Source organism: Panthera leo, chromosome D4, assembly GCF_018350215.1.
Source record: "Panthera leo isolate Ple1 chromosome D4, P.leo_Ple1_pat1.1, whole genome shotgun sequence".
Taxonomy (NCBI): Eukaryota; Metazoa; Chordata; class Mammalia; order Carnivora; family Felidae; genus Panthera; species Panthera leo.
The window spans coordinates 93,047,226-93,073,312 of NC_056691.1; the positions used below are offsets into that span (position 1 = coordinate 93,047,226).

At 63.5% G+C, this 26,087-nt stretch overlaps 1 protein-coding gene across 6 annotated transcripts; it reads left to right on the forward strand.

Moving 5' to 3' along the window:
- The first annotated feature begins 57 nt into the window (after positions 1–57).
- TRAF2 (TNF receptor associated factor 2) lies at positions 58–22,422 on the forward strand. 6 transcript variants are annotated; one of them, XM_042912654.1, is made up of 11 exons: positions 58–98; positions 8,194–8,403; positions 9,245–9,323; positions 9,558–9,656; positions 14,360–14,521; positions 15,514–15,588; positions 17,031–17,105; positions 18,540–18,887; positions 19,372–19,549; positions 20,970–21,118; positions 21,715–22,422. In XM_042912654.1, exons 2-11 carry the CDS (start codon positions 8,216–8,218, stop codon positions 21,931–21,933), a joined length of 1,572 nt encoding a protein of 523 aa, XP_042768588.1. In that variant the 5' UTR covers positions 58–98; positions 8,194–8,215; the 3' UTR covers positions 21,934–22,422. The 6 variants fall into 6 exon arrangements, with proteins under 6 accessions (XP_042768588.1, XP_042768589.1, XP_042768590.1 ...); XM_042912655.1 differs by lacking the exon at positions 58–98 and adding an exon at positions 197–1,266; XM_042912656.1 differs by lacking the exon at positions 58–98 and adding an exon at positions 197–1,119.
- The last annotated feature ends 3,665 nt before the right edge of the window (positions 22,423–26,087 follow it).

A 26,087-nucleotide genomic window follows, 5' to 3' on the forward strand; every position in this document is an offset into this window, starting at 1 on the left:
TCAGTCAGGCGGGCTCGGGGGCGGGTCCGCGGCGGCGGCGGTGGCGGCGGCGGCGGCGGCTGGGCGGGCGTGCAGTTCCGGGCGCGCGGCGACCGTTGGTGAGTCCAGCTGGTGGGGGTCGGGGTCGGGGTCGCGGTGGGGGTCGCGGTGGGGGTTGGGGTCGGGGGGCGGCGGCGGTGGCCAGGGCGGCGGCGGGCGGCTCCGGGGAGTCAGGGCCCCGGCGGCAGGGTCGCCGCCCCGCGGGCCTGAGGGGATTTTTCGGAGCCGGGCAGCCGGAAACTGAAAGTCGGAGCGGGGCCGGCGCAGGAAAGTTCGCGAACGCCCGCGGGCGTCCACGGCGGCTCCGGCCGGGGGCCGTGGCGCGGGGTCCCCACGCGGTGACATGCCGTCCGCAACGCCCCGGCCCACTGTGCGAGGTCACGGCCGGGGGGCCACGACCCGGGGTCACAGCGTTCCACCCTCCAGCCTGGCTGCCTTGAACTTTGGTTGCTGGCCTGTGCGCCGCGTACCCCTTGCCTTGACCCCAGCTGTGGGCTCCCCTGCCTACCTGGTGCTCCCTTCTTCCTCCGAGGGGCGAGTTCTCACCTGTTTCAGATCTGGACGAGCTCCCTGAACTTCAGGGTGGTGGGTGGACCTCTGGGGTCACCTTTTCTCACCCTGTTGCGCCCTCGCCCCTGCGACTTATCCTGGAGGTATCAGTGTCTCCTGCCGCCTGTCTTCGTCACCGGCTCTCTGGGTTCCCTGCCCTCAGCCCCCCCACCTCCTGTGGCTCCGGAGCCTTCACACTTGACCCTTGAACATACAAGGGGGTGGGGGCGCCAACCCCCTCCCTGCGCAGTTGAAAATCTGCGTGTAACGTTTTTTTCTTCCCTTCTTTTTTTTGAAATGGGAACGCTTCCCAAATTTTCGGGTCATCGTGCAGAGGCCACACTAAATGCTGTCTCGTTCCAGTTTTCGGACGTGTGCTGCGGAGTGAGCACGCCTGCGACTCCCGCCTTCACTTAGCTAGCGGCCTGCGGTTGGGCAGAAGCCCTGGCGATCGTGTGAAGAGCCGGCTGCCCCAGACCCCCTTGTGTGTGGGGTGCCGGATTGTGACCGTGCGTGCGTGAGAGGAAAATGGTAAACTCGTAGGGAGGAGAAAGCACGCTTACTGTAACGGGCTGTAAGCAGTCTGTGCAGAAGCGGATCCGGGCAGTTCAGACCCGCGTTCCAAGATCAGCTGTCACATTAGGGTGCCAGTCACAGCACTGTCGCGTCCTGCAGCCTGTGAGTAGAGGTGGGGTGTCCCGTGTGTGGGCAGGAGCCCGGTGAGCGTCCCCGTGATGAAGGTGAGGCCCAGATCCTGGAGTGGGGCCGCTCGGAACTGTCTGTGGAGGAGCCCGGGACAGAGAGAGTGTGTGTGTGTGCGCGCGTGTGTGTGCGTGTGAGGGAGAGAGAGTGCACGCCAGCGAGCGAGCAAGCCAGCGAGTGTGGGGCAGAGCACAGGGCGGGCGTGCTGAGCCAGCGCAGCCGCTCTCAGCAGAGGGGGCATCTGGAGGGCGGTGCCGTCTGTCGACTCGGTTGCTGGTTTTAGGTGCAGGTCTCAGTCACCCCGAAATTGTTGCTCGAGTTTTATTTTTCTTGAACAGCTTAATTGCAGTATGATTTACGCACCACGGTATTCGCGAATGCTTGAATCAAGAAACAAGGGGCGGCTGGGTGGCTCAGTCGGTTGAGCGTCCGACTTCGGTCCAGGTCATGATCTCACGGTCCGTGGGTTCGAGCCCCGCGTCGGGCTCTGTGCGGACAGCTCAGAGCCTGGAGCCTGCTTCGGATTCTGTGTCTCCTCTCTCTCTGTCTCTCCCCTGCTCACACACTGTCTCTCTCTCCCAAAAATCTTAGAAAAACAAAAATGCTAAGAGTTGATTTGTTTAAAGCCTTTGGAAGCCACAGAGCCCCTCGGTGCTTCCAGAAGTGGCGTCTCCACGCATCTGAGCAGACGCAGATCCCTCCCCTCTCCCCGGACACCTGGTTCTCAGAATAGAGCCCAATCCCCGTGGCCGCAGTCCCCAAACGCATGCACTGTGACCTCGGGCCTCTGTGCTGGTCCTGTGCCTCCGGTGTCCTGCTGTGTTGTGTCACAGATCTCTGCATCCTGTGGTCCTGTCCTGTTACCTGCCTCAGTGTCCTGGGAGGGGGGAGGGCAGGCTGTAAACACCCGTGCCGTGTGATGGAGAGAGCCTTGCTGGCTCCCTCGGAGGGGGCTCCAAGGAGAGGGGGCTTTCAGCGAGGGGTTCTCTCTCTCGAGCGGTTTCTAAACTTCCCAGGGAAATAAATGCGAATGTCACTTGGGGACCAGGTTCGTCCTGCAGTATTGGTTATGCTCTGGGTACTAGAGCACAGCATGCACCGTACTCGCTGGTCGCTGGAGAACGCATTTTCTCCGGGAGGATAAAGACCTTTTCACTTTGTGTTTTGAGGGCCACATCTGGGTCCCTGTCTGGCGGTGGGCAGTTGCCGGGTGGGTTTCCACGGCGGGACATCACGAACATGCCCAGAGGCCAGGGCGGGAAGGTCCAGAGAAGAAAACCCGGAAGAAATTACCCACACACCCCGCAGGTGATGCCCAGGATGGGGAGCACATCTTCGTCGTGTTCTGGAGTCCAGGCCTGTGGGCGGTGTGCCATTCTCCTTGCACTGGGCCCGCTCCTTCATGGGGATGCGTGAGGACCACTCTCAAGGCCTGGTTCTTGTGTCCACAGGGAGGACATGTCCCTGTCCCACCACCGGGCCTCACCCCTGCACAGAGGGTGCTGAGCCTGTGAGGAGGGTGCAGGAGGCAGACTCAGCGGAAGCCGTCCGGGGTCTGAGCTGAGATGTGCGAGCTCTGAGTGGGAGCAGCATCGAGGCCGCGTCCCCTGCAGGGCCCAGTGGGCAGTGGAGCAGGTGACCTGGTTGTGGTTTAGGGAGGTGAGGACTCAGCGGGTGGGGGGTAGGAGGAGAATAGGGGCATGACTCTGAAGGGACACTTCATCCCGGTTCCGGGATCGGCGTGCCCCACTTTGGAATGGTGTGGAGGAAGGGCTGGCTTCACGGGTACCGGAGTCCGTGGATGAGCGGAAGCCTGGAAAGCCCGGAGGGCGCTCCTGCACCCCGTGCCCAGGCCTGGGTCCCTCCTCCTGCCCTCCCAGTCCCTGCCTCCTGGCGCTTAGCTTTCATTCCAGAGGGACAGGCCCACACAAGGAGGCCAGCACAGTGCAGTGTCGGTGACAGGTGACAGGTGACAGGGAAGGCCTTGCTGAGAAAGAGATGCCTGGACGGGCAGGGTGGAGGAAGGGTGGAGGCTCAGGACACAGTGGATGGTGGCCAAGGCCTGACTGCAGCAATGTGGTCAGATTCCAGGGGTCTGTGGAGGGTAGAGCCAATGGATCTACTGATGCATTGGAGACGGTGGATGAGAGAGAGAGAGAGAGAGGTCTCTGAGGATTCCACTGGAGCGACCGAAGGGGGGCCCAGCTCTCCAGGGGGCTGGGGATGTGCAGGCACTCACACTCAGAGGTCAGGGAGAGGGGAGGCGAGTGGGGTGGTCAGCTGGGTCGGGTGGAACGAAGGGACAGTCGCTGCATCATGACTGATCATCTTGTCCCTGCTGAGAGCCCTGGTTTTTAATCAGAGAGACTCAAGATCAACATTTAGGTGGTACGAAGGCACGCGCGCCAGCACCTAGGACTAGAAACACCTAGGAGCGCCTGGGTGGCTCAGGTCACAAACTCACTGTTCATGAGCTCGAGCCCCGCGTCGGGCTCTGTCCTGACACCCGGGAGCCTGGAGCCTGCTTTGGATTCTGTGTCTCCCTCCCCCTCTGCCCCTCCCCTGCTCGCACTCTGTCTCTCTCTCTCTCTCAAAAGTAAATATTAAACACACACTCCCCCACCTGCAACGTCTGCTCATAATGCCTTAGTTTAGAGCGTCGGCGCATGTGAAGGTGTCCCCGTGCTCTGCACCCAGGCCGGGCCCCGGGCTTGTGAAGGGGCTGCCGCCAGCTCCACCTGCGGCAGAGGAAACGGCAGGGCAGCACACGGTGCCAGATGCACCGCTCTTTCGGGGCTTCTTCCCGTCAGAACCTGACTTTCGGGTTCTCTGCAATTAAAAACTATTTTTTTACTATTTATTTATTTTTGAAATGGCGTGCGAGTGCGCGTGAGCCCGGGAGGGGCAGAGAGGGGCCAGAGGGTCCGAAGCGGGATCCACGCTGACGACGTAGAGCCCGGTGTGGGGCTCGAACTCACGGACCGTGAGATCACGAGCCGAGCCAAAGTCGGGTGCTTCGCGGACTGAGCCACCCAGGCGCCCTGCTTTACCATTTTCAGTATCATGAGACAGAGTTATTTTGGATAAACGTGTATGGGTATACTGTAATTAGAGATTTACATCTTTTTCTTAATCTTTAGAATTTATTTAAGTAGTCTCTACACCCGGTGTGGGGCTCGAACTCACAACCTCGAGATTGAGTTGCACCTCCTCGACTGAGCCAGCCAGGCTTCCCGAAACTCCATCTTTTCCTTTGGAAGTTGAGGTGCACGTACAGCAAAATACACAGATCCTGAGGGTACAGCTCGGTGCGCGGTCGTCTGCGTACCCGGGCCTCTCCGGCACGCCTGCGTTTCTGTACTCAGCGCTTCTGACGCCAAACGTGGCATTCCTGTGACCTCTCCTTGGGTTCACTGAGTCCAGAGTGGCTCACAGAACTCAGGGAGACACTGATTCCGTGCAGAGCCAGGTGGGAAGATGCACAGGGCAGGTGTGGGGCAGGGCTGCCAGGCCCCCACGCCCTCCGGCGCGCCAGCCTCTCGGCACGGTGACGGGTCACCAGTCCGGGAGCGCTCTGAACCTCCCTGGTCCGGGTGTTACGGGGGCTCCTTCACGAAAGTACGATCGATTGCCTTATTGGTCATGGGTGGTTAGGTCAGTCTCCGGCCCCTCTCCTCCCTCACAGGGGGCGGCGTGAAAGGGGCTTATGAGTCACAGAAGGTACTCCCTTGGCCCCGTTGCTCTGGAAATCCCAGGGGTTTTAGGAGCTCTGTGCCAGGAACCGGGAAGGAGAGCAGACGTCTCGTGTGCCACAGGCTCGTGCAGCCAGACGTCATCACTTCCCAGCTTGTGTTGTCGTGGGCTGGTTTGCCTGTTCTCAAACGTCACATAACTGGAACTATTCTGTAAATACTGTCTCGTCTCTGATAGAGATGCCCTTCTAACAAAATGTGAATCTGTTGTACGGAAGTTAACTGGAGCTTGTTTTTGGGGAATCAGTTGATGTGAGATCCGGGGCAGACTGCATGGGAGGCCTCGTTCACACATTCATTGCCAGTGGAGTTGCTCTGGTTATGAGCAACTTACCCGAGAGAGTCAGTATTTGGGAAATAGGCGGGAAGCTTGAAAGGGCCAGCAGGATGTTGAGGTTCCGGGTTGGGGTGCCCACGAGCCCCCGAGTCCTGTTCTCCGGTGGCCGCCCCGCCCACCGTCCTTGGTGCCTGTGTCGGGGCTGCTGACTGCGCCGGTCATCTGGGGAGGCCCAGATGGGTGGACATGTGCAGGCCACCAGGGAGTCGAGTCCAGGCGCGGGGACGGGGAAGTTTTCTTCTGTGGTCGCGGCAGGCAGCCCGCCACTGCGGCGGGACTTGATGTATTGGTGGCCTTCAAAGCGTTACAGTTTGGGGCAGTGCTTTTGAGTCTCTGTGATGTCTTTCGTTATGGTTTGTAAAAGTTAAAATGCGTTATAAATGAGATTTGAACACAACGTTTAAGGTCGCGAGCACCGAGAACTCCCCAGGCGTGGCATGGGCCGCGGCGGGACCCGGGGGCTGGTGCCGTGGCGCTGGGTGGAATCCGTGGGTCCTCCAGGGCCTGTCTCCGCGTTTAGGACAGAAATACCGACGCCCGCCGTCCAGCTGTGTCGGGTAGTAGTGACCGCTGACTAAGCTGTGTTCGCGAGGTCATCGAGGTCTGGCCAGAGCTGACAGAGGTCGAGGCCAGAAAGAGACCACCCATGTGGGGCTTGTACGTCTAATGGGAGCATATGCTGATGGGCTAGGGCAGTGGGACCGGCCGAAGAAGGTGTGATCAGTCGGCCAAGAAGCCGGGTCTGGTTTCGAGAAGACGGAATGTCGGTGCCAGAATAAAGCTTTGTCTCGCAGACTGTAGGGGAGGCTGCTCAGTGAGGCTTTCAAAAGAAAGCATCACCGTAATCCTCGTACTGTCACGGGGCTGTTGGTTTCTTACTTTAGTCTCCTCTGCCCCCGTGTAACACGGTCGTGTGCTTACACTCCTTTACTTTTGATGTTGGATTTCATTTAAGGTAATAAATACAGAGTAGAGATCTAAAGTGTGGCTTTTTTTTTTTTTACCAGTGATTTTTAAAATTTTTTTTAGTGTTTATTTTTGAGAGAGAAAGGGTGTGTGTGTGTGTGTGTGTGTGTGTGTGTGCGCGCGCGCGTGCACGAGTGGGGGAGGGGCAGAGAGCGAGGGAGACACAGAATCCGAAGCAGGCTCCAGGCTCCAAGCTGTCGGCACAGAGCCCGACGCGGGGCTCGAACGCGCAAACCACGAGATCATGACCTGAGCTGAAGTCAGACACTCAACCGACTGAGTCATCCAGGCGTGCCCCCGCTAACGTAGTTTAGAGCATTGATTTGTACGTCGTCGATGGCTCGTGAAATCACCTCGTGAGAGTAAGTGGACTTCCACGAGCCCTTCGCTCTTGGTAGTGCTTCTGTGTAGCACATCCGGACGTGGCCTTGAGAGGCGTGGGCTGAGGGGTCCTCCCTCCTCGGCTGCCCTGGCCTGCACTGTCGGCGTCTACCGAAAGGCTTTAGTGAGTGGCGCCTCGTAGCGCTTCTGTGTGCCGTCGGGCTCGAGAGAGTGAATTCCCCCGCTCGTCAGAGGGACAGATGGATGGGGCAGGGGCCCAGACACGCCCACACGTGCTGAGAGTGTGTGGACCAGTGAGAGGGCGCCGTGGCCTCCTGCCAAGTGGCCTCGGGCACGACACCTCATATGTCCTGTGGTTGGAGGAGCAAATGCCTGTGTGCTCTGGCACGCGGCCCAAGCGAGGCCTCGCCGACTACGAGTCCAGAAGCCTTGGTTGAAAGTGGCTGTGCCCGGCAGATGGGAGACAGGGGCACACCGTCTGTTGCTGCTTCCTGTGGTGTCACACCAGCTTAGGCCAGGGAAGACAGCCCCACGAACGTTGGAAAGAGGTGTCATTTCAGAACATCCTGGTTCGAAAGTTGGCGTGTTCCCCACGCACATCCGTGAGAAGACACGGGGCCGTGTTTCCAGGGGCATTTGGGGAAGAAAGCTCTTTGGAGCGATTGCAAACGGGCCAGGGTGGCTCTGAGGTCAACGTGCTGCGCGTTCAGGTGGCACCTGGGTACTTGTCCAGCATGGAGGGTTAGCAGGTACGGTTCCTTCTGGCTTTTTGAGATGCTGGTTGTTGATCTGTGCGTCCCACGCAAGGGGTCAGAACACTGTGGGAGCCTCTCCCCTGTCCAGCTCGTGTGTCCTGGGGGCCTTGCCAAGGCCTGGTGCACAGCAGCGGGCAGCTCTCTAGAGGGGGCACCCTGGTGATGGTGGCCAGGGAGCAGAGCGGTGGTGCCCGGCAGGCTGCGTGCCTGCTGTCAGGGGTGACGTTGGAGAGGCCGACGCGTGGGGTGGCCGCGTCCTGGGGGCTGCCTAGGGCCCGAGCACAGGCAGGTCAGAATTTCCTGCACGCCAGGCTGATCTGTAGGAGGTCTGGGGGAGACAGGAAGGCACGAGGATAAGGGCTGCCGATGGCTGTGTAGCCAGAAGGTGGCCTCCCGGATCCCGGCACTCGCTCTGTCCGTGGGTCAGCGAGCCGGGCCAGGTGACCTTGAGGACGGCCTGTTGGCCTGGGGGCTTTGGAGTGGGCGCGCCGGCGCAGCTGTGCGGCGTGGGCAGAGCGCCACCCTGGCCGAGCCTCGATTTCCGTGTTTGTGGTGGGAGATGGGACTAGATTGTCTGCAGGGCTCCCCGCGGTGCTGAAATCCTGGTTCTCCGATTCTAGACCACTGTTCGGCTTGGCGACCCCGACCCCTCACCGCCGGGCGAGGGCCATTTTCCGCGGGGGGTTATTCTGCAGTCGAGGCGGCTCTTAGGCCCCTGCGTGACCCTCTCCTGCTCTGTGCTCTTCCTTAGGACGTGGCGGTTCGCGGCTCCCATGGCTGCGGCCAGCGTGACCCCTCCCGGCTCCCTAGACGTGTTGCAGCCCGGCTTCTCAAAGACCCTGCTGGGGACCAAGCCAGAGGACAAGTACCTGTGCTCGGCCTGCAGGAACGTCCTGCGCAGGCCCTTCCAGGCACAGTGCGGCCACCGCTACTGCTCCTACTGCCTGACCAGCATCCTGAGGTACTGGGGGCCGGTGGCGGGTGGCGGGTTCGGCCTCGGGTCGGGCCGTGCTCCCGGCGACACCCCCCGAAGGCAGAGGGCGCACTGCAGATAGGAAAGTGAAGTTAGCGACCGAAGAGGAGGGGTCGCGGGTTGCCGGGGCAGCGTGGACACAGGGAGTGAAACGAACACCACGAGAGCCCGTCTGCTGCCGCTGCTCCGTGGGTGTCCGTGCGTGTCACGTGGGCACAAGACAGCTGAAAATCACACTTGGGGTTCATGTTGCGTGTGCCTTGGAGGCACATGTCCCCAGGAGCTTGTGAAGTCTGGTCTGAGGGCCACTGGCACGTCGAGGGCCGGTGGGTGGGCCCAGGGAGCCAGCACCTCACGCCTGGGCGCCCAGCTGAGCCACCAGAGAGCACCTTTGTTCACAGCGGGAGGGTCACCGTTAGAGGATTGGAATCCTCTCCCCTGTTTTAAGTATTTTGTTTTTATTTACTTGTTTCCTTCTTAAGGTTTGTTTTTGAGAGACAGCATGAGCAGGGGAGGGGCAGAGAGAGAGAGGGAGATCCAGAATCCGAAGCGGGCTCTAGGCTCCGAGCTGTCAGCACAGACCCCGATGCGGGGCTTGAACCCACAAACTGTGAGATCGTGACCTGAGCCAAAGTCGGACACTTAACCCACTGAGCCACCCAGGCGCCCCTAAATGTCTTAAACGTTGGACGTCGATGCGTGCTCCTCCCTGATTCCATCTCAGTCTAGAAAGTGCAGAATGGGGCGAGGAGTGGCGCTGGGCGGGCGGCCTAGTGCTCTCTGCTCTTTGCAGCGGGTTTGATGGCCGGCCCCTCCCTTCTCCCCCCAGCTCCGGGCCTCAGAACTGTGCCGCCTGTGTTCACGAAGGCATATACGAAGAGGGCATTTCTATTTTGGAAAGCGGTTCGGTAAGTGAAAGTCTTTAAGCAAAAAACGTCAAAACACAGAAAACGTTTTGATGTTTCTTTTAGTGACACCAATGGCCTCATGGCGTTCTGGCAGCTAGGACCCGCCTTCGCTGTCCCGGTGGCCGCTAGAGCTTGGAGCTGCTGCGTCTGCCGCCGGGCCTCGTTCTGGAAGGCTGGCGGCGGGGCAGGCAGGGGGCAGCGGGTGGAGGCCTAACCTAGGAATGCTCTCCTCAGGCGTTCCCGGACAACGCTGCGCGCAGGGAGGTGGAGAGCCTGCCGGCCGTGTGTCCCAGCGACGGCTGCACCTGGAAGGGGACCCTTAAAGAGTATGAGGTAGGGGCCCCCGCACCGGCTCGGCCTCGAGTCTGGACCCCGTCCCCAAAGCAGCCCGCGGAGCCCTCGCGAGCCTGCCGGCTGCGAGCCTGGCTGACGTCTGCAGAGGAGGCGGCGGCTGCTGACGACCCGCGTGTGGACCCAGGGGCCTGGGGACTGTGGCCTCGCGTGGGGCTTGCACCTGGCCGGGCCCGGTGTCATCTGTGGAGGGTTGTGGCGGGTGGCGGCGAGGGGGCCGGGTGCGCTAGGACCTTGTGCTGGCTCTGCGGGGCTGAACGTGCAGGAAAGTAGCTTTCTTGCTCAGTGGGATTTTTCCGTGAGTCTTCAGACTAGGGCTTTCTTTTCTCGAACTGTCTAGACGTTGGGCATTGCAGGAGTAGCCACGTTCGATCTGCGGTCACAGAAAGGCATCTGGCCAGTGACAGGGCGGTGGCTGCCGTTCCCATCCTGCCGTGGCCTGTCCCAGCCAGGCAAGGCTAGCGTGCGTCCCTGCGTTGGTACAGCGGGGCCTCTGTGTGACCGGACCTGCCCGCCCTCGCGCAGCGTCCACAGCTCGCTCGCTCGCTCGGCCGTCCTCTTAACTGGCACAGCCCACTTACTCGTGCACAAATGTCATGGCAGCCGAGCATCCGCCAGCTGACGGTGGGACAGACAAGACCTGGTCAGTCCACACCACGGAATAGGATTCAGCTGTAAGAGGGAGGGAACAAAATGGTGACACGTACGAACAGACCTTAAGGGTACTCCGTTCAGTGAGAGGAGCCCGACTTAGGGGACCGGTCCTGTGGCCATCCACTCCCGTGACAGCCCTGAAACAGCGAAACCCAGAGAGGCAAGAAGCAGCCAGGCCGCCGCCAGGACAAGAGGTTGGGACTGGCGTGGAGCGGCAGGTGGGGCTCTCAGATGGGCAGCCCCGTAGGCGAGGCCGGAGAGGCTGTGGGTACGGAAGCCTGGCTCTCCTAGGCTCAGGCTCAGGAGCTAGGCCTGCCTCGGGCCCTAGGACAGCCCCGTCGTGGGGTGGGCCCTGGGCACTGAGTCGTGACGGTGAGGGAGGGCCCATTGGGTCTGAAACTGGGACCCGGGCTCCCGGCCTGTGTGCCGTCCTTCCCTCGTTCTGTTGACCCACTAGCCGTTTTGGTCTTCGGGCTCTCAGCCGCGTGTTTCCAGGGGAGCGGCTTGGCCGTACCCAGGGAGGAGCCTCTGGTGGGGAAGGTGAGACGTGCTGTCCATCCAGCAGGCGCCTGGGGCCTCGAGTGGAGCAGCCCTCGGCTCCCTGCACCCTCACTGCTGCCTTCCTGGGAGTGAGACCCCCGGAGGGGGTCAGCAGCACGGGCCTGCAGCCGTTACTGCCCGGGGCTGTCCCGACGGCAGGCCTTGGGGTTTGGGGTCTCTCCCGGGAGGGTGGGAAGCCCGAGCAGGCTCTGGGGGCTGGTGGGCCCAGGAAGTAGGCACAGTGGGCTGTGCTGCCTTCTGTAGGGACCCAGAGACCCCCTGGGGACAGGTGGAATACCCCCCCCCCCCCACCCCCCCCCCCCCCCCGCCACCTCCCGGTCTGGAAGGCCGGTTTCTGCTGCCTCCAGGCCCGCGGTGTGGGTGGGCGGTGGCTTCGTGGGCCTCCGGCTGAGGGCCAGGGACCGCAGCCAGCCTGTGGGCTCGGCCACGGCCCTGCAGGCATGCAGGCTGGAAAGTCCCTGGCTGGCCCGGAGAGCCCCGGAAAGTCCCTGAGAGGGTGGGTTTGGTCACGTGGGAGGGCGGGCGCTGCTCTGGGACACTGGGCCTGGCCTTTGGCAAACCCTGTCCCTGGCCGTGAACGTCACGGGCCTGGGTGAGATCAAGGCCTCTGTGCACACCGCCCTCCTCTCTGAGCCGGCTCGCTGCCCTTTGCGGGGCCGGGAGCAGTGGTGTTGTGAAACGCCTGAGCCGTGGCTGAGCTGTTCGGAGAGTCCCGGTTAGCCTCTGAATAGGTTTTTCCTTTGCAACGATGCCTGGTATTTTCTGAGAACCCAATAATTTAAAACTCCAGTTCAAAGATGTTAGTGGGGCGCCTGCCAGGTGCCAGAGGTGCCCGTGTGCACAGCCCCAGGGCCGTTTCTCTGGGGGCGGGTGCAGGAGCCTGCGGCTGGAGTCAGAGGAGGGGCCGGCTGGCAGGGGGGAAGCTCTCCGCTGAAGGCGGGATGGGGGACAGGGGTGACCAGTGGTCACAGTTGAAAGGGGAGACCGAGTCAAGCCTGCTTGATGTCCCGCACGTCCCGGTGAATTCAGAGTCAGCACAGCTCTTTTCACCGAGACACTCAGTTTGAATTCTGGTTGAATAAAGGCTGATTTCTCCAAGGCGTGTGCTTCTCCCTGAGTGGACGTGAAGGTGGTCCCTCTGATCCCTCGAGGGTGGTGGTGCTGAGTGCCTGCTCCAGAGAGGCCCTGGGATGATGAACTCAGGCCTCCACCGTCAGCCGGGCCCAGGGGCGGCCGTCAGCAGGGGGCCGCGTGCCCTCAGCCCTCCCGGGGGTGCCTGCTTGCTCTGTGCTTCCCTTGGGGACTCCCACGTTATGTGTTAACACGCCTTCAATGAAACCCAAGCACCTCAGCTGTAGCCGCTGTATCTTTTCCGCTCTGAGCCATGATCACTTCTGAGACTTGTCCTTGGTCCGTTTCGAGTGTTTATGGTGTACCTGGTGTGGCCCGGGCGCTGCCTGTTGCTGGATCGTGGTGGGGCATGTGACATCCACCTGCCAGAGCCCCAGGGACCCTGCGGCAAGTGCGGGTGGATGGTGGGGGACCGGGCCGCGTGCCCAGCCGGGAGCCTTCGAGCAGCTGTGGGCAGGGAGCGGAGGAGCCCAGGGGCTGTGGGGGCGCTTCAGGGAGGCCGGGCGCAGGCTGTGAGGACCCGGGCTTTGTGCAGCCAGGCAGTCCACGGCGTGTTCTTTGGACAGGCTGGGACCTCACCTGGCAGCATATGGGGTGCTCTGTCGGGCTGCCGTGGGGTCACTAGGGCGGCTGGCTGGGAATGTAGCATCTGGTCTGTATGTGTCCCCGTGGGAAGTCAGAGGGCAGGGGTGCCTGCCCCGGGAGACTGGTGACGTGGGTCCGTGAGGAGGCGTGGGCGCCACCGGACGTGACATCCAGAGTTTCCACACCGTGCGGGAAGGACACCCCACGCGTTCCGCATCCCTGGGGCTCACCCGTGGCCTCTGCCCTGTACATGCTGGGCTTTGGCGCCAACGGCCAGGCCCCTGGCGCGGGACGGAGACACGACCACCCTGTTCCCCACTCGGGAAGAGCAGGTCGGAGGCTCCCCTGGTCCCCTCAGGTACCCCACAACCGGGATTCTGCAGGGAAACCCCAAAGACCACGCCCCTCGGGCATCGCAGCCCAGAGCTGCCCAGCCTGAACCTCGCTGGAGTGGCTGAGCCTGCTTCTGCTCTGGCCGGTCTAGAACTTTCCTCTCGCAGCCACCTCTGCCTCCTTGCCCAGCGGGCCCCACGTCGTCCCTGATGTGGCCTCGTGTGTCCTACCTAAAACTTAGCACCGTGCTGAGAGTAGCCCGTCGCAGGGGACACGTTCTGTAGGAGTGGACGCTTCCCGGAGGCCCTGGAGGCGTCGGATCCCGGGGGAGGGGAGGGGAGGGGAGGGGCCGTGTGTCACAGGACAGAGTCCAGTCTGGGAAGATGAATACGTTCTGGGGACCGATGCACAACAACGTGAATGTGCTCGATGCCCTTAAAAGCGGTTAAGATGGTAAATTTGTGTCGCGCGTGTTTTGACACAATAAAAGGGACGGCAGACAAACCTGGAGGTCTCTCCACCCGGCACCCCTCTGCTGTTCCCCTTGCTGGGAGCTTCGCGCCACGCCCGCAGGGAGTGCCGGGCTGGTCGGGGACCGGCGCCCTGGGGGCACTCCTGCCTCTCCCACCTTCCCGCCACCCACCCACCGGCTTCTCTGCCCCAAGCCCCTCCCACAGCGTCATCCTCCAGCTGAGGTTCAGCCAGGTTCCGACCGGTTTCGACTCTCCCGGTTTCGACTCTCCCTGCTCGCGGCTCGTGGCTCCTGGCTCCAGCCGGGAGACAGCACATCCCGCCCTCCTCACTGCACCTCCCTCCTACTGGGGGACCCCGGGCCGGGCCCTGCCTCCCTGGGTCGGCACGTGCCCTCCCCGGGCCCACTGCCTGTGGGCTGTCAGCACGGGCGTGGGATGAGCGGGTGGGCTCCCCGTCCTCCTCTGCTCGGTCTGGCCGCTGTGGTCCGTCCTCCCAGCACATCGGCCCTCAGCGCTCCTGTGCCTCCTGTCCTCCGAGAGCCTGCCCCACTCCGGCCCTGGCCGCCCTGCACCCAGCAAGCCGGCTTCGTCCCTCCGCCCGCCCGGCCCTCCGCCTCGGCCTGGGCTCCGTGGCCCTTCTCACTCTCTGGCCAGTGATCCTGTCGTCCCGGAGTGTCAGTCTGGAGCTTCAACGGGGTGGGATATCCCTGGGGTGTCACGTGGGTGGGGTGCAGCCAGCTAGCGTGGAGTCGTCCCCCCCCCCCCCCCCGCCCCGGTCTCACCTGGAGCACGGGCGTCGGAGCGGATGAGTGCCCGGTGCTTGTGGCTTCGGGACAGGGCCCGGCGCCTGGCGTCGGAGCCTGAGCGGAGCCGCAGCCGGGACGGCCAGCTGTGTGCGCACCGTGTCCGCCGCGTGCCCTGTTGACGCCGTGCTCCCTATGTTGCCAGAGCTGCCACGAAGGACACTGCCCGTTCATGCTGACCGAGTGCCCGGCGTGCAGAGGCCTGGTTCGCCTCGGAGAGAAGGAGCGGCACTCGGAACAGGAGTGCCCGGAGAGGAGCCTCAGCTGCAGGCACTGCCGGGCGCCCTGCTGCTGGGCCGACCTGAAGGTGAGGGCGTCCGGCAGGGCTCCCCTAGCTCCTCGAGCCCCAACGCTGAGCCTGCCGTCCCGCCGTCGCGGCCGCCGTGGCGTCTTCGCCGCGTCCCACCAGTCCGCCGCTCGCAGCCAGTGGGGTGGAAGGTTCCTGGTAGGAACTCGGGCGGATCTGAAGGCAGAGCCGAGTGGTTTTAAAAACCTGTTTTATTTTAGAAAAACTCACACGGAGGGAGCCGCAGCGCCAGGCCTGGGCCACCCTCCCTGGAGCGTGTCCGTGTCCCCACGCGCCTGGCACCACGTGGCTCCCCCTGCTTGCTAGGGGGTCCCGGGCTTTGTGTCGTGTCTCCTGGAAACTTTGAGAATGTGTTTCTGAGCACGTTTGCTCTTAGACCGCTGCACATGCCACCGTCCCTTCCGGGTCTCAGCGGCAACTCCCCGCCATCCCCGGCTCACTTGGTGCCCGTGTCTCCCGACATCTGATTTGTCGGGATCGGGGTCCACACGGTCCCCACGCTGCATCTTGATGGTGTGTCCGCAAGGTCTCTTTAATTGTGCTCTGCAGGGCTGCTTGTTTTTTGTTTGTTTGTTTTTGCCGCTGTTCCTTGAAGAAGCTGGGCTGCACGTCTGTCCTTGCTGTGCCCCTCAGACCCCCATTCTGTAGACCATTCGGTCCAGAGGCCCGAGCGCGTCCACTCACGGGGCATCTGGCCGCTCACAGGGCCAGGGTCTCAACATCCCACGGCCTTGCTCCTCAGTGGCCTGGTTTCAGTTCGGGTGACCAGCAGCGGTGCTCTGCCCTGGTCGCCGTGGATGGCTTGTCCTCACGTGGCCCCGAGCTGCCAGATGGAGAAGAGGGGGTTCTGCTCTGACCCTCCCAAGTGACACTTGCGGGTGCCTGTGGGAGCCGCCCCGTCAGGGGTCTCGGGAGCCACGACCCCGGAACGAGGCCACGAGGCGGCAAGGGTGACCTCACGCACGCCCCGGCTCCTGACCGCTGTCTTTCAGGCGCACCACGAAGTCTGCCCCAAGTTCCCCCTGACCTGTGACGGCTGCGGCAAGAAGAAGATCTCCCGCGAGAAAGTAAGTGGTTTCCTGGCGCCTGTGACGACGGGGCGGGGGCGTGCGCGTTGTGCCCCGTGCTCAGTGGTGGCCCGTGGGCCGCTGTTCTGTTACGCTTCCCACGGTGGAAGTGACCCGGCCCGGGAGAAGTCGCACACGCCTGAGATGCTGGCCGCCGCTCAGTCTCACCCCTGCGCGCACGCTCACCTGCATCCAGAACCCCGCAGGGCTGGGGGCAGGCTCCGAGCTTCCGGTAAAGAGAGAACGTACTGCGGCTTCATACTGACGCTTCCGGCTCGGATTTTTGCCTGATTCCGTGCGTTCTCAGCCCTCTTGCCGCGGAGCATCTCGGTGCCGGATCCCCTCGGCCTGGTGGCTTACGTGTGCCGCCCCGGCCTACGGCTGCTTTCACAGTGTCAGTCGTGGACCACGCTGGCGGCCTCGTTTCTGGGACTCACGCGCACGCCTCTGGGCTGGCGGCCCCGGGAGGCCGTCTCGGTGCTGAGCTGCCGTCCGCCTCGGCTTTCTAGTCCGAGATCGCCCTTTACGGACGGAGTGGGCTTCGAGTTTTGGAAACTGGGGAAAGTGTGCTGACTGGCCGAGCCCAGGCCCCGCCCACAGGCACCATGACAGACCCCCGAGGTGGGGGCAGATAGGGGCTCTCGGGACTCCCAGTTCCCCTCTGTCCCGGCGTGAGCCAGGCTGGGAGCTGTTCGCTCCGGGCTGGCCCGCATCCCTGACCGGGAACATCGGGACTCCCGCCCGCCTCTTGCAACGGGGGGAGACTCCGTGCTCCTTTTCTCTGTGTTTGACGCCCTAAGTGTCAGCGGTGGTTTGGGCCACGGTCCCCTGTCCTTTTACTTAGTTTAACGTTTCATTTATTTTTGTCTGGCATTCGTAGCTCTGACGGTCTCTCTCTTCCACGGCCCTGGCAGATGGAGGCAGAGGGACCGCTCGCCCTTGCCCACTTACGAGTGCCCCCCTCCGCCCTGGTCTTTGCTGGCGGAACGTGCCGCCCGTGTCAGTGCCCGGCGTGTGCACGGCCGGGCTCTCTGGGTTCCGCGCCTGTCGGCATCGGCGTTGTCGTGTGCCAGCACCCTGCTGGTCCGTCGTGGGCGTCTGACCCCCGGTCAGGCCGGCCCCTCCTCGCTCCCAAGGGCCCGGGGGCCCTCGACACAATGTGTCCTACGAGCTGTGGTGGAGAGACTGGGGTGCAGAGGCCCGAGCACGGAGCTGGGCGTCTGCGCGTGTTCTGAAGCCCTTGGCCTGCACCCACCTCCCTTCGTTGACACGCACAGGCCACGTGGCCACGTGTGCGTGCGCGTGTACGTGCACACCTGTGGTGGGTTGTGGGCCGTGTTCAGCCTGAGACCGCAGGGGCCAGGCCGGTGGGGGTGGGGTCCGGGGAGGGGACGGTGGCAGGGAGGAGAGAGTAAGGGCACCGACGGCGTCCGTCCTTCCAGTTCCAGGACCACGTCCGGGCATGTGGCAGATGCCGAGTCCCGTGCAGGTTCCGTGCTGTCGGCTGCCCCGAGATGGTGAGTCCCGTGGGCCCTGGGTCCGTCCGCTGGGGGCTGGGCGGGTGCCCGTCGATCCTGGTGAGTGGGCGGAGCCTGCAGAAGCGTGCCGCGTGCCCTCTCCCCGAATGCCGGATCTGCCGAGCCTTCAGACTGGCCTCCTGGTTTCCCTCCCGTTTCTGCTGCCTTGTCCACCTGCTCGGCCGTCAGGTGTCCCAGTCTCAGTCAGGGCTCGCGTCCCTCTGCTGAAAATGCCCAGGGCCTTGTACCTCCCTGGTGTCTGGTGGGCGTTTCTGGCCTCGGCCGCACACTGTGACACGTGCCCACCCCCCACCCCCCTACCCCCCTGCCCCCCTGCCCTGTTTCTGTACCTTCCCAAAAAGAGCACCTCGTGTCACCGGCCTCACATCCAGGGCAGCCAGAGACCCATGCTGCCTGCACACAGGTCCTGGACCCACCTGCCTCCCCTACTTCCGTGGCCTGTGTGGCCCTGGCTGCCTCTGACGTCGTCTCTGCACCAGTCACTGGCTTGTCCGTCCTTGGGCACACTGACCCGTTCCCACCTCAGGACCTTGACCTGTCAGCTTCCATTCAGCTCCCTCAGGGCTGGGCGGTTCTCCGTCCGCTTGGCCTCTACCGTTTTCCCTGACCGTCTGTCCCCCAAGGGGCTCTCTGAGGGCCTGGGGAACGGCCGGTGCTCTGCTTCTCAGAAACTTCCAAGGGTGGTAGCCCCGGCTGTGCTGTCACCTGGTGCCTTGACACCCGGTCTCTGGTGTCACCTCCCACCGTTGCTCATTGTTTGGTGACGTGGTGGCGGTCCGTTCCCATGCAGGCCCTGGGCCCCCCCGCCCTGGGCGCCGCCCGAGGCCAGGCCTGGCCCCGGGTGCCGCAGCCACCGCCCTTCCAGCGGCCAGAGTCCACCGTGGCCTGAGTGCGAATGCCGCTGAGGACGCGTGTCGTCTTGAGCCTGTTGACCTCATCCTGACCTGAGGCCTCACACACGCCCCTCCGGATTGGCAGGGGCGTCCCGTCAGAGCCCCGCTGGGGAGCTGCGCCCTGGGCGCTGTGCCTCACGGGGCCTCTGTTCTTTCCTTCGTTTGGTGTTTTGGGAGCGTTTAACTTTTTTAAGTTTGTCGTGAAGTCTCAGGAGAAATTGGCTGCCGGGTCAGAACCGTACGATAAAGAGGATTTGAAGAAGCTTAGCTTTACTGGTCCCCCCCACCCTCCACCCCGGGCAGTTTTAAACCGTGTCTTCTTTCCTGTTACTTCACATGAAAGCAGACGAGTCACCAGGAAGGTTTGGATTTTGGAAAGACAGTGACACCAGCGACAGGTGACGTGCCGGCAAGCGAATGACGCGGAGGCGTCGCCGCACCTTGCGGCACGTCCGTGGGGCTCTGGCGCCGAGCCGAGTGCGGGTGCGGCGCCGTGAGCCTCCCCGTCTTCCCTCTGCAGGTGGAGAGTGAGAAGCAGCAGCAGCACGAGGCCCAGTGGCTCCGGGAGCACCTGGCCATGCTGCTGGGCGGCCTCCTGGAGGCCAGGCACCCGTCGGGGGCCGATGGCCGCTTCCTGGGCCAAGGCGAGGTCGGGGGCTGGGAAGCCGGCACGCTGCACCCCGAGGCCGAGCTCCCCAAGGCCGCGGAGCTCCGGCAGCGGTGTGAGGCCCTGGAGAGGAAGACGGCCACCTTCGAGAACATCGTCTGCGTCCTGAACCGGGAGGTGGAGAGGGTGGCCATGACCGCCGAGGCCTGTGGCCGGCAGCACCGACTGGACCAGGACAGGATCGAGGCCCTGAGTAACAAGGTCTGGGCCCGGGGCCCCCAGGGCTAGTCTGGGCGGGCCCCAGGGCACCACGGGGCCTCGGAGCTGGGATTTCAGGGATGGCACCTTGAGTTCCGGCGTGACGCTCCTCCTGCTTCTCCGCTTCTGTGTCTGAGCCGGAGTCCCTCTCGGAGCCGTGTGCACCGATGGGCCTGACGTGGGGGCGCTGGAGGCCTCTGGGAGGTGGCCCCTCCTCTCGGGCCTGTGGGTTCCACAAGTGCGTTTCCTGACACTGAGCTCTCGAGTCTCGGGCGCGGGTGGGGTCGGGGGTGTTGTGGGGACGGAGCTCCCCTACGAGCTGAGCCCGGTCAAGCCCCGGGCAGTGGGAGAAGCCGTCCTGCTCGAAGTCGGTGGAAGGGTGGGCGTGGGGGCGCTTCCCTAAGCGCCGTCCTGCGAAATGCAAGGTGGCCCCTGAGGCCCGCAGCCCCTCCCGCCGGCACCCTCACGGGGCCCCCTGCGCCCCCAGGTGCAGCAGCTGGAGAGGAGCATCGGCCTGAAGGACCTGGCCATGGCCGAGCTGGAGCAGAAGGTCCACGAGATGGAGGCGTCCACCTTCGATGGCGTGTTTCTCTGGAAGATCTCGGATTTCGCCAGGAAGCGCCAGGAAGCTGTGGCTGGCCGCACGCCCGCCATCTTCTCTCCAGGTGCCGTTCTGGAACTTGTCCTCGGAGCTGCTGGTGTCCGAGCTACTTGCGCACCCTCGGGCTGGAGGCCCCTGCTGTGCCGGCAGCGCCTCCGCGGGAGGACGCGGGCTGGGCGGGTGGCCGCCCGGGCCGGGACTCCCCTCACGCACGGAACTTCGGGCGGGTACTCGCAGGGGTGTTCCCTGGAAGGCACCGCTGGGGAGAGGGCGGCGCTCGTCCACGCGGCGGGCTCCCTTGCTCTGCCAGGGCCACGCGCGGCCCACGGCCCTTCCTGCCGAGCCCGGCCCCCCACCCCGCACCGAGGAGCCTGCCACCCCACGGGCGCCCTTTACCGTTTACTTCGGTGAAGTCGCTGCCGTGGTTGTGTGTTCGGAGCCCGGGCGAGCGGGGGGCAGGGGCGGGGCGCCTCTCCTGCCGGCGGGTACAGGGCCGCAGGCAGGCCCGCCCGCGACCGCGCCGTCCCCTGGAACCGGATGCTCACGCTCTGTCTTCCTGGCTGGGACAGGCGACTGCCACGTGGGGAGCGGCGTGTTCGGGAGGCCGGCCCCTCTGCACTGGATGCGAGCAGGCAGCTCCTTTTGCTAGCGCGTTTCCTCGGGAGTGGGAGCGTGCCTGCCGATCAGCTTTCCTCCGGGTCCAGCTCTGGCGGAACCTGATAGAGAACTGAGCGTGAGCTCCAGCTGGGGTGGCCCCGTGACGCGCCCCCGGGAGACGCTCGTCTGTGCTCAGGCAGAGCTGCGCAGCCGGAGCGGGCTGGTGTCCGGGGAGCCGAGGGAGGGTGGTTTCCGGGGCCACGGGCAGGAAGACCGTGAGGGCCGCTCCCGGGGGTGCCCGGCCTCGTGCCGTGTCTGGGCTCCTGCGTGTCTCTGGGCGCCATGCTGGATATTGGGAATGTCGCCTCTGGCTTGTCCCAGGGTCTCCCCCACTGTGCCCTTTCCAGGCCCCGGCTCAGGTCTGACCACGGCCTTTTGACTAGAGCCAAGCCCCCCCCCCGCCCCGAACTTCACGGCTGGTTCTGTTTTGGGGTTACATTTAGGGTTTTCAGAAATGCTGTTTTTTAATGTTTACTCTTGAGAGCAGGTGTGAGTGGGGGAGAGACAGAGGCTCTGAAGCGGGCGCTGTGCTGAGAGCAGCGAGCGTGACGCGGGGCTCAGATCTGTGCACGAACTGTGAGATCATGACCTGAGCTGAAATTAAGACTTGGACGCTCAACCAGCTGAGCCACCCAGGCGCCCCTAAAAACGTTTCTTCTAATTACCTATTTTTCTTTTGGGCGTTTGTTCTCGCTAGGAACTAACCGCGTCCTTAGAGGAGAAGTACGTGCCCCCAACCTGGGTGTTGTCCCTGCCTTTCTGTTCCTTGCGGGGAGCACGAGCCCTCGGCCTGGCTTCACTGACGCTCCCTCCCGTCCCCCCTGCAGCCTTCTACACGAGCAGGTACGGCTACAAGATGTGTCTGCGCATCTACCTGAACGGAGATGGCACCGGGCGCGGGACGCACCTGTCTCTCTTCTTTGTGGTGATGAAGGGCCCCAACGACGCCCTCCTGCGGTGGCCCTTCAACCAAAAGGTACGCGAGGCTGTCCCAGCGGCCGCTCTGGGGGACCCCGGTGGGCGGCAGGCTGTCAGGATGGGCCCTCAGGCTCCTGGGCCCAGGGCCTCACGTGGCTCTGTCGCTGCAGTGGAGCCGGGGCGCCACCCGCTCGGCCCCGGGGCTTCCGGCCACTTAGGGCCAGCGGTTCCAGATGCGGCCTCGGGGCTGGTTTCAGAGGAGGGGCCACGGCTGGAGACCGTACCTGAGGCTCTCGTGTCACAGTTGGGCGAGGGATCGGAGGTGCCGGTGCCGTCGTCCTTCCCCTTCGCCGTGCCGGGCCGGGCCAGCCCCGTGGTCTTCCTGGTGGAGGCAGCGCATCTGAAAAGTGCTGTTCCTCGGGGAGGGCGGCAGGTATTCTGTGAGCCCTCCGGCGAGGAAACGTGTGCCACGTGAACATAAGAAAAGGCACCAACGATGCAGCTCCACGTAGCCCCGACTGTAGCCTGGGATCCCAGGGGTTGGTCACAGAAGGTGCCGGAGCGCAGATCACCCAGGCGGGGTTGACACCCGGTAGCCGTGGAGCGGGGGGGCCGTGACTCAGCGTTGTCCCTCCGCGGGGCGCTCTCCCCCAGGTGACCTTAATGCTGCTTGACCAGAACAACCGGGAGCACGTGATCGACGCCTTTAGACCCGACGTGACCTCGTCCTCCTTCCAGAGGCCAGTCGGCGACATGAACATCGCGAGCGGCTGCCCCCTCTTCTGCCCCGTTTCCAAGATGGAGGCCAAGAATTCCTACGTGCGCGATGACGCCATCTTCATCAAGGCCATTGTGGACCTGACGGGGCTCTAGCCGCCTCCCACCAGGGTCAGGGGTCAGGAGCAGCCGGGCCCGGCGGCTCGGTGAGGAGCCACCACGCTGGGCCTGAGCCTCGCTGCGGGTGGGCGCCTGCCGCCTTCGTGGCCCACCGGGACGGGGCCGCCTCCTGGGAGAGGCCGCTCAGCCCGGGCTGCGTGGGGTGGGCTGCAGGCCCGTCGGTCCCTCCGAGGGCCGTCCGTGTAGGTGCTCGGGGCGGAGCGAGCGGAGGGGGCAAGGTGGGCCGGCACCTTGTCCTGCCCTTTGGCCCCCGGAGAGAAGGGACGCGCTCAGGCCCGGCCGCTGCTCTGAGGAGAGGTCCTGCTGTGCAGGCCAGCGGGCAGGGAGGGCGCTCTGTGTCCTCAGGGCCTCCCGTCAGCCGCCCCCGGGGCAAGCGTGGGGTGCACGTTGGGCCCTGCCGTGAGACGTGGTGCGGTAGCTGCCCCGTCGGGCTGTGGAGGAGTCGTTATTAAACTGTTAAATCTCTGTGGTGAGTGGTATCCGTTTGCCTCTGGCCTCGGTGGCATTGACCCTCACAGGGGCCTCCTGGCTCTCTGCCGTCCCTCGGTCCCTTCCCTACAAGTGCCCTGTCCCTTCCTGCGTCACCAAGTCCCTGAGCAGTTACGTGGGTTCCCTGACACTCCATGCTTGTTCCTGCAGGCCTTGCGGAAGCCAGCCGTTCTCCTTTCTGGAATCTTCTTTGTTGGCCAGCTCCTCCTCCCTCAGGCCTCCCCGGGGGCTGCCTTGAGAGCAGGTCCACATGTGGCCCCACCCCTCCCCTCCCCTCCCTGCCCCGCAGGGACCTCTGGCCGTGGAAGAACGGCCAGTAGCTTTTGCATTTGGGGACCCGGCAAGCCGTGTTGCCTCCCCGGAACCGGGTCTCCTCCAGAACCAGGTGTTTCGTCCAGTCGGCAGCCAGTGGTGCCAGCCCCCAACCGCAGACCCGAATCTCAGTTCGAGCGGGGGCCTTGGCCCCACGGGGTGCAGCGCTGGGGCAGACTCGGGGTCCTGGCCGCCGGCTGTGTGCACCCGGGTGGTTCCAGAGGGCCGGGCTGGGGCTGCCCCGGGGGCCTCTGTAGAGAACACGTGACGTGTCGGACTCCCCCTGACGTCCCTGAGAAGGGACGAGACGCGAGCGCCAAGAGGAGAGAAACCGGCCCCTGCGGCCACGTCCGAGGACACAGAAGCGCACACGTCCTGCGTCGAGCGCGGTGGTGTCGAAACGTGGCGGGGAAGCTGACGTCCTCCGAGGCCCTTCCCGCCGAGCTCTCCGGAGCGGCGTCCTCATGAGTCGCATCTTTTGTTTTCTCACAACCGAGACCTCAGCGCCGTCTTCGCCATGTGAGCCCCCCGCGCAGAGCCGACTGCCCCGCTTGCCCCCGCCGCCCGCATCCACGGCCCGACCCCCCCCCCCCCCCCCCCGCCCGGTGCCGGGCTCCCCGAGGTGCGCAGGCTGTCGTGGGCGAGAGGCCTGTGGGCCGCGGGCCCCGCCTACTCTGCTCCTGCAGAACGCAGAGCATCGCCTGCCCTTGTCCACTTGTCCGCTGGGCTGTCGGTCTCGTTTTCCTGCCGGTTGCGAGAGTGCCCGATGCTCCTGGAGGCCGGTCGTTAACCGTGTCAGGAGCGTGTTCGCGACGGGAACCTAAGGTGTAGAATTTCCTTGGTGAACCATGCTTCTGACCAGCTTATTCAAGAAGTCCTAAGTCTTTCTGAGGAAACGTTCGAGTATTTTTTCTGATGGTTTTTAAAGCTTCGTCTTCAACACGTTGGGCTTTACTCGGGAATTTGTTTATGGGGTGTGTACATACGTTTCATTTTCTGTTAGGCCAGCTGGGTTCGATCAAGTGCATTAGTGAGTTTCCTTCCTTTTTCTCAAACCAGAACTGTAAGGCGAGAGGATTGGAAAGGTTTTTGCCCACAGGGACAGGGTGAGGGAGAAGTGAACGGCAGAAGGAAGGTGTGACCTCGTTTTGGAAGGGGGAGGGCGGGTTGGGGGGTGGCCAGCGAGCAGACGAGGGCCCTGCCAGGGTGCCGGCCCGCAGCCGCCTGCTGGTCCTCCCTTCCCTCCAGGGCAGCTCGGTCCCTGCGACCTCGCCCAGACCTCACCCACCTACCGGGGGCCCTGGGCTGTGGGTCTGGAGAGCTTGATGGATGAGCTCCGGACCAGGAGCGGGGCGCAGGGTGGGGCTCCGGGAGGAGCGGGTACAAGTCTTTGCCGGACCGAGGGCGGCATCCCGTCTCCCTTGCAGGGTGCTGCTGCTGTGGGGACGTGCTCCTGCGGGGAGACCAGGGTCCTCCGGAGACAGCACGTGCTCTAGAGAGACACCGTGAGAGGCCTGGCCCCACCCCTTGTCCCGCAGCAGCCTTCCACGCCTGCTGTTGGGGCAGCCCCCTCCCCTGCCCTGCCGCTGGCAGGCAGGCGGTTTTCTGTCTCTGCGGACCGCCCGTTCTGGACGCGCACCCGCTCGCGGCTGTGCACACGGCCTTCGGCCCTCGCGTCGGGCTTGCTTGCGTGTGAAGTTGGCCAGGTTCTGTGGCAGGCATCGGGACTTCTTTTCTTCTGAGGCCGAAAGAGACTCCACGTACGGACAGACCACGTTTCATTGACGTGTCCGTTGATGGACCTCAGGCTGTCCCCACGTCGGCCGTCTTGAGCCACGCTGCCGTGGGCGTCGTGTGCGGTTTGCGTGTGGACGCGGCCCGCCGGCGGAAATGGAGGGCTGCGTGTTGAACCGCCCGGTGGCCCGACATTCCTCGTGGCAGGCTTTCCACGTAACGCCTTCGTTTCACCTCCTGCCCCTCCCACGGTCTCTAGAATCTCGAACCCTTATTAGTTTTTAATACAAAAAGTATTTATTTAAAAACAGAAGCGGCCACTGTGCCGCGTGTGTGGTTTTGGCTCACCGGTGCCTTGTGTCCGCCCGTGTCCCGTCCTGAGGGCCTGTGGCTTCCCGTGTCCGGGTGTATTTTGATGCTGACCGTCTGGGTTTAGCATTGGGTTGACGGTTCTTGTTCCCGTCACCTGGAAGCCAGCCCCGTGCGCGGCCCGGGCCTGCACAGGTGAAGTCTGCTGCGGGTCGGTTCAGGTAAAGCGCACTCTCTCTCTCGTGGCTTTTTCCACCTGTCACGTAAGGTTGATTTACCGTGTGTTTTGGGTGCAGTTCCGTCCGTCTTGCCACATGTACGGATTGATGGTCAGAATACGGGATAGCGCCGTCGTCCCTGTAGACGCCGCTGCGCTGCGGGCCCCGCGCCTGTGACTCCCCAGCCAGTGCCCTGCTCTCGTCACTGTGGCTTGTCCGAGGGTGCCGTCAGTGCGGCCCGACGGCGTAGAACCTTCTGAGGCTGGTGCCGCTCGGCAGGATGAATGCCTCGGAGGTTCAGATGTCGTGTGGATCAGAGATTTGTCTTGTCTGTTTGCTGAGGAGCGTTCCAGTGTTCAGACGACCCGTCTGTCTGAGCATACACGTGTTGAGGGGAGTGCGAGTGGTTTCCAGATCTCTGTGGTCCTGTGTAGAGCTGCGCACGTTCGCACACAGGCTGCCGGGGAGCCCGCTTCCGTTTTCCCAGAGGGCCGGCCTGACTGTTCGTAAAAGATACTTTGGAAGTTCCCGATCGAATGTCCCCAGTGTTTAGACACGGTTGATTTTTGGGTGTTGTCTTTATGTCCCGTAAGCTCGATAAACGCACTTACTGGTCCGGGAGGTTGTTAAAGTGTGTGTTTTTGTAGCTTTGGGGGGATTTTTCACATAAACAGTCGTGGCATCTGTGAACAAGGACAGTTGTGCTGTCCTCCAGTCGGTATGTCCTTCACGTCTCTTGCCCACCGTGGCCCACCTGCAGAGTCCCCCGCTGGGAGACGGAGCCTGGGTACAAGAAGGGGCTGCCTGGGCCTCGTTCCCGCTCTCGGGAAGGTTCCCTCTTTCACCACCGGGTACGATGTGACCTGCAGCCTGGAGCGATGCCTCCGTCAGGCTGCCGCAGCTCCCGTCCGCTGCTCCTGCTTCGCAGAGAACTTTGTCATGACTTGGGTGCTTTGTGAAATGCTCTCTCTATGGCAGGTGTTCTGTCCAAGCGTCTTCCTCTGTTTTGCTGCTCTAGGCGCCGACGTTGACTGGTCTCTGAGTGTGGAAGCAGCCTTGCGTTTCTGG

Bases quoted from the DNA above. Each gene is read 5' to 3' on its own strand.
- TRAF2 (XM_042912654.1), top strand. From the start codon at position 8,216: ATGGCTGCGGCCAGCGTGACCCCTCCCGGCTCCCTAGACGTGTTGCAG. The intron at 14,522-15,513 runs GTGAGGGCGTCC...GCTGTCTTTCAG, and splicing joins GCTGCTGGGCCGACCTGAAG to GCGCACCACGAAGTCTGCCC. The intron at 18,888-19,371 runs GTCTGGGCCCGG...CTGCGCCCCCAG, and splicing joins TCGAGGCCCTGAGTAACAAG to GTGCAGCAGCTGGAGAGGAG.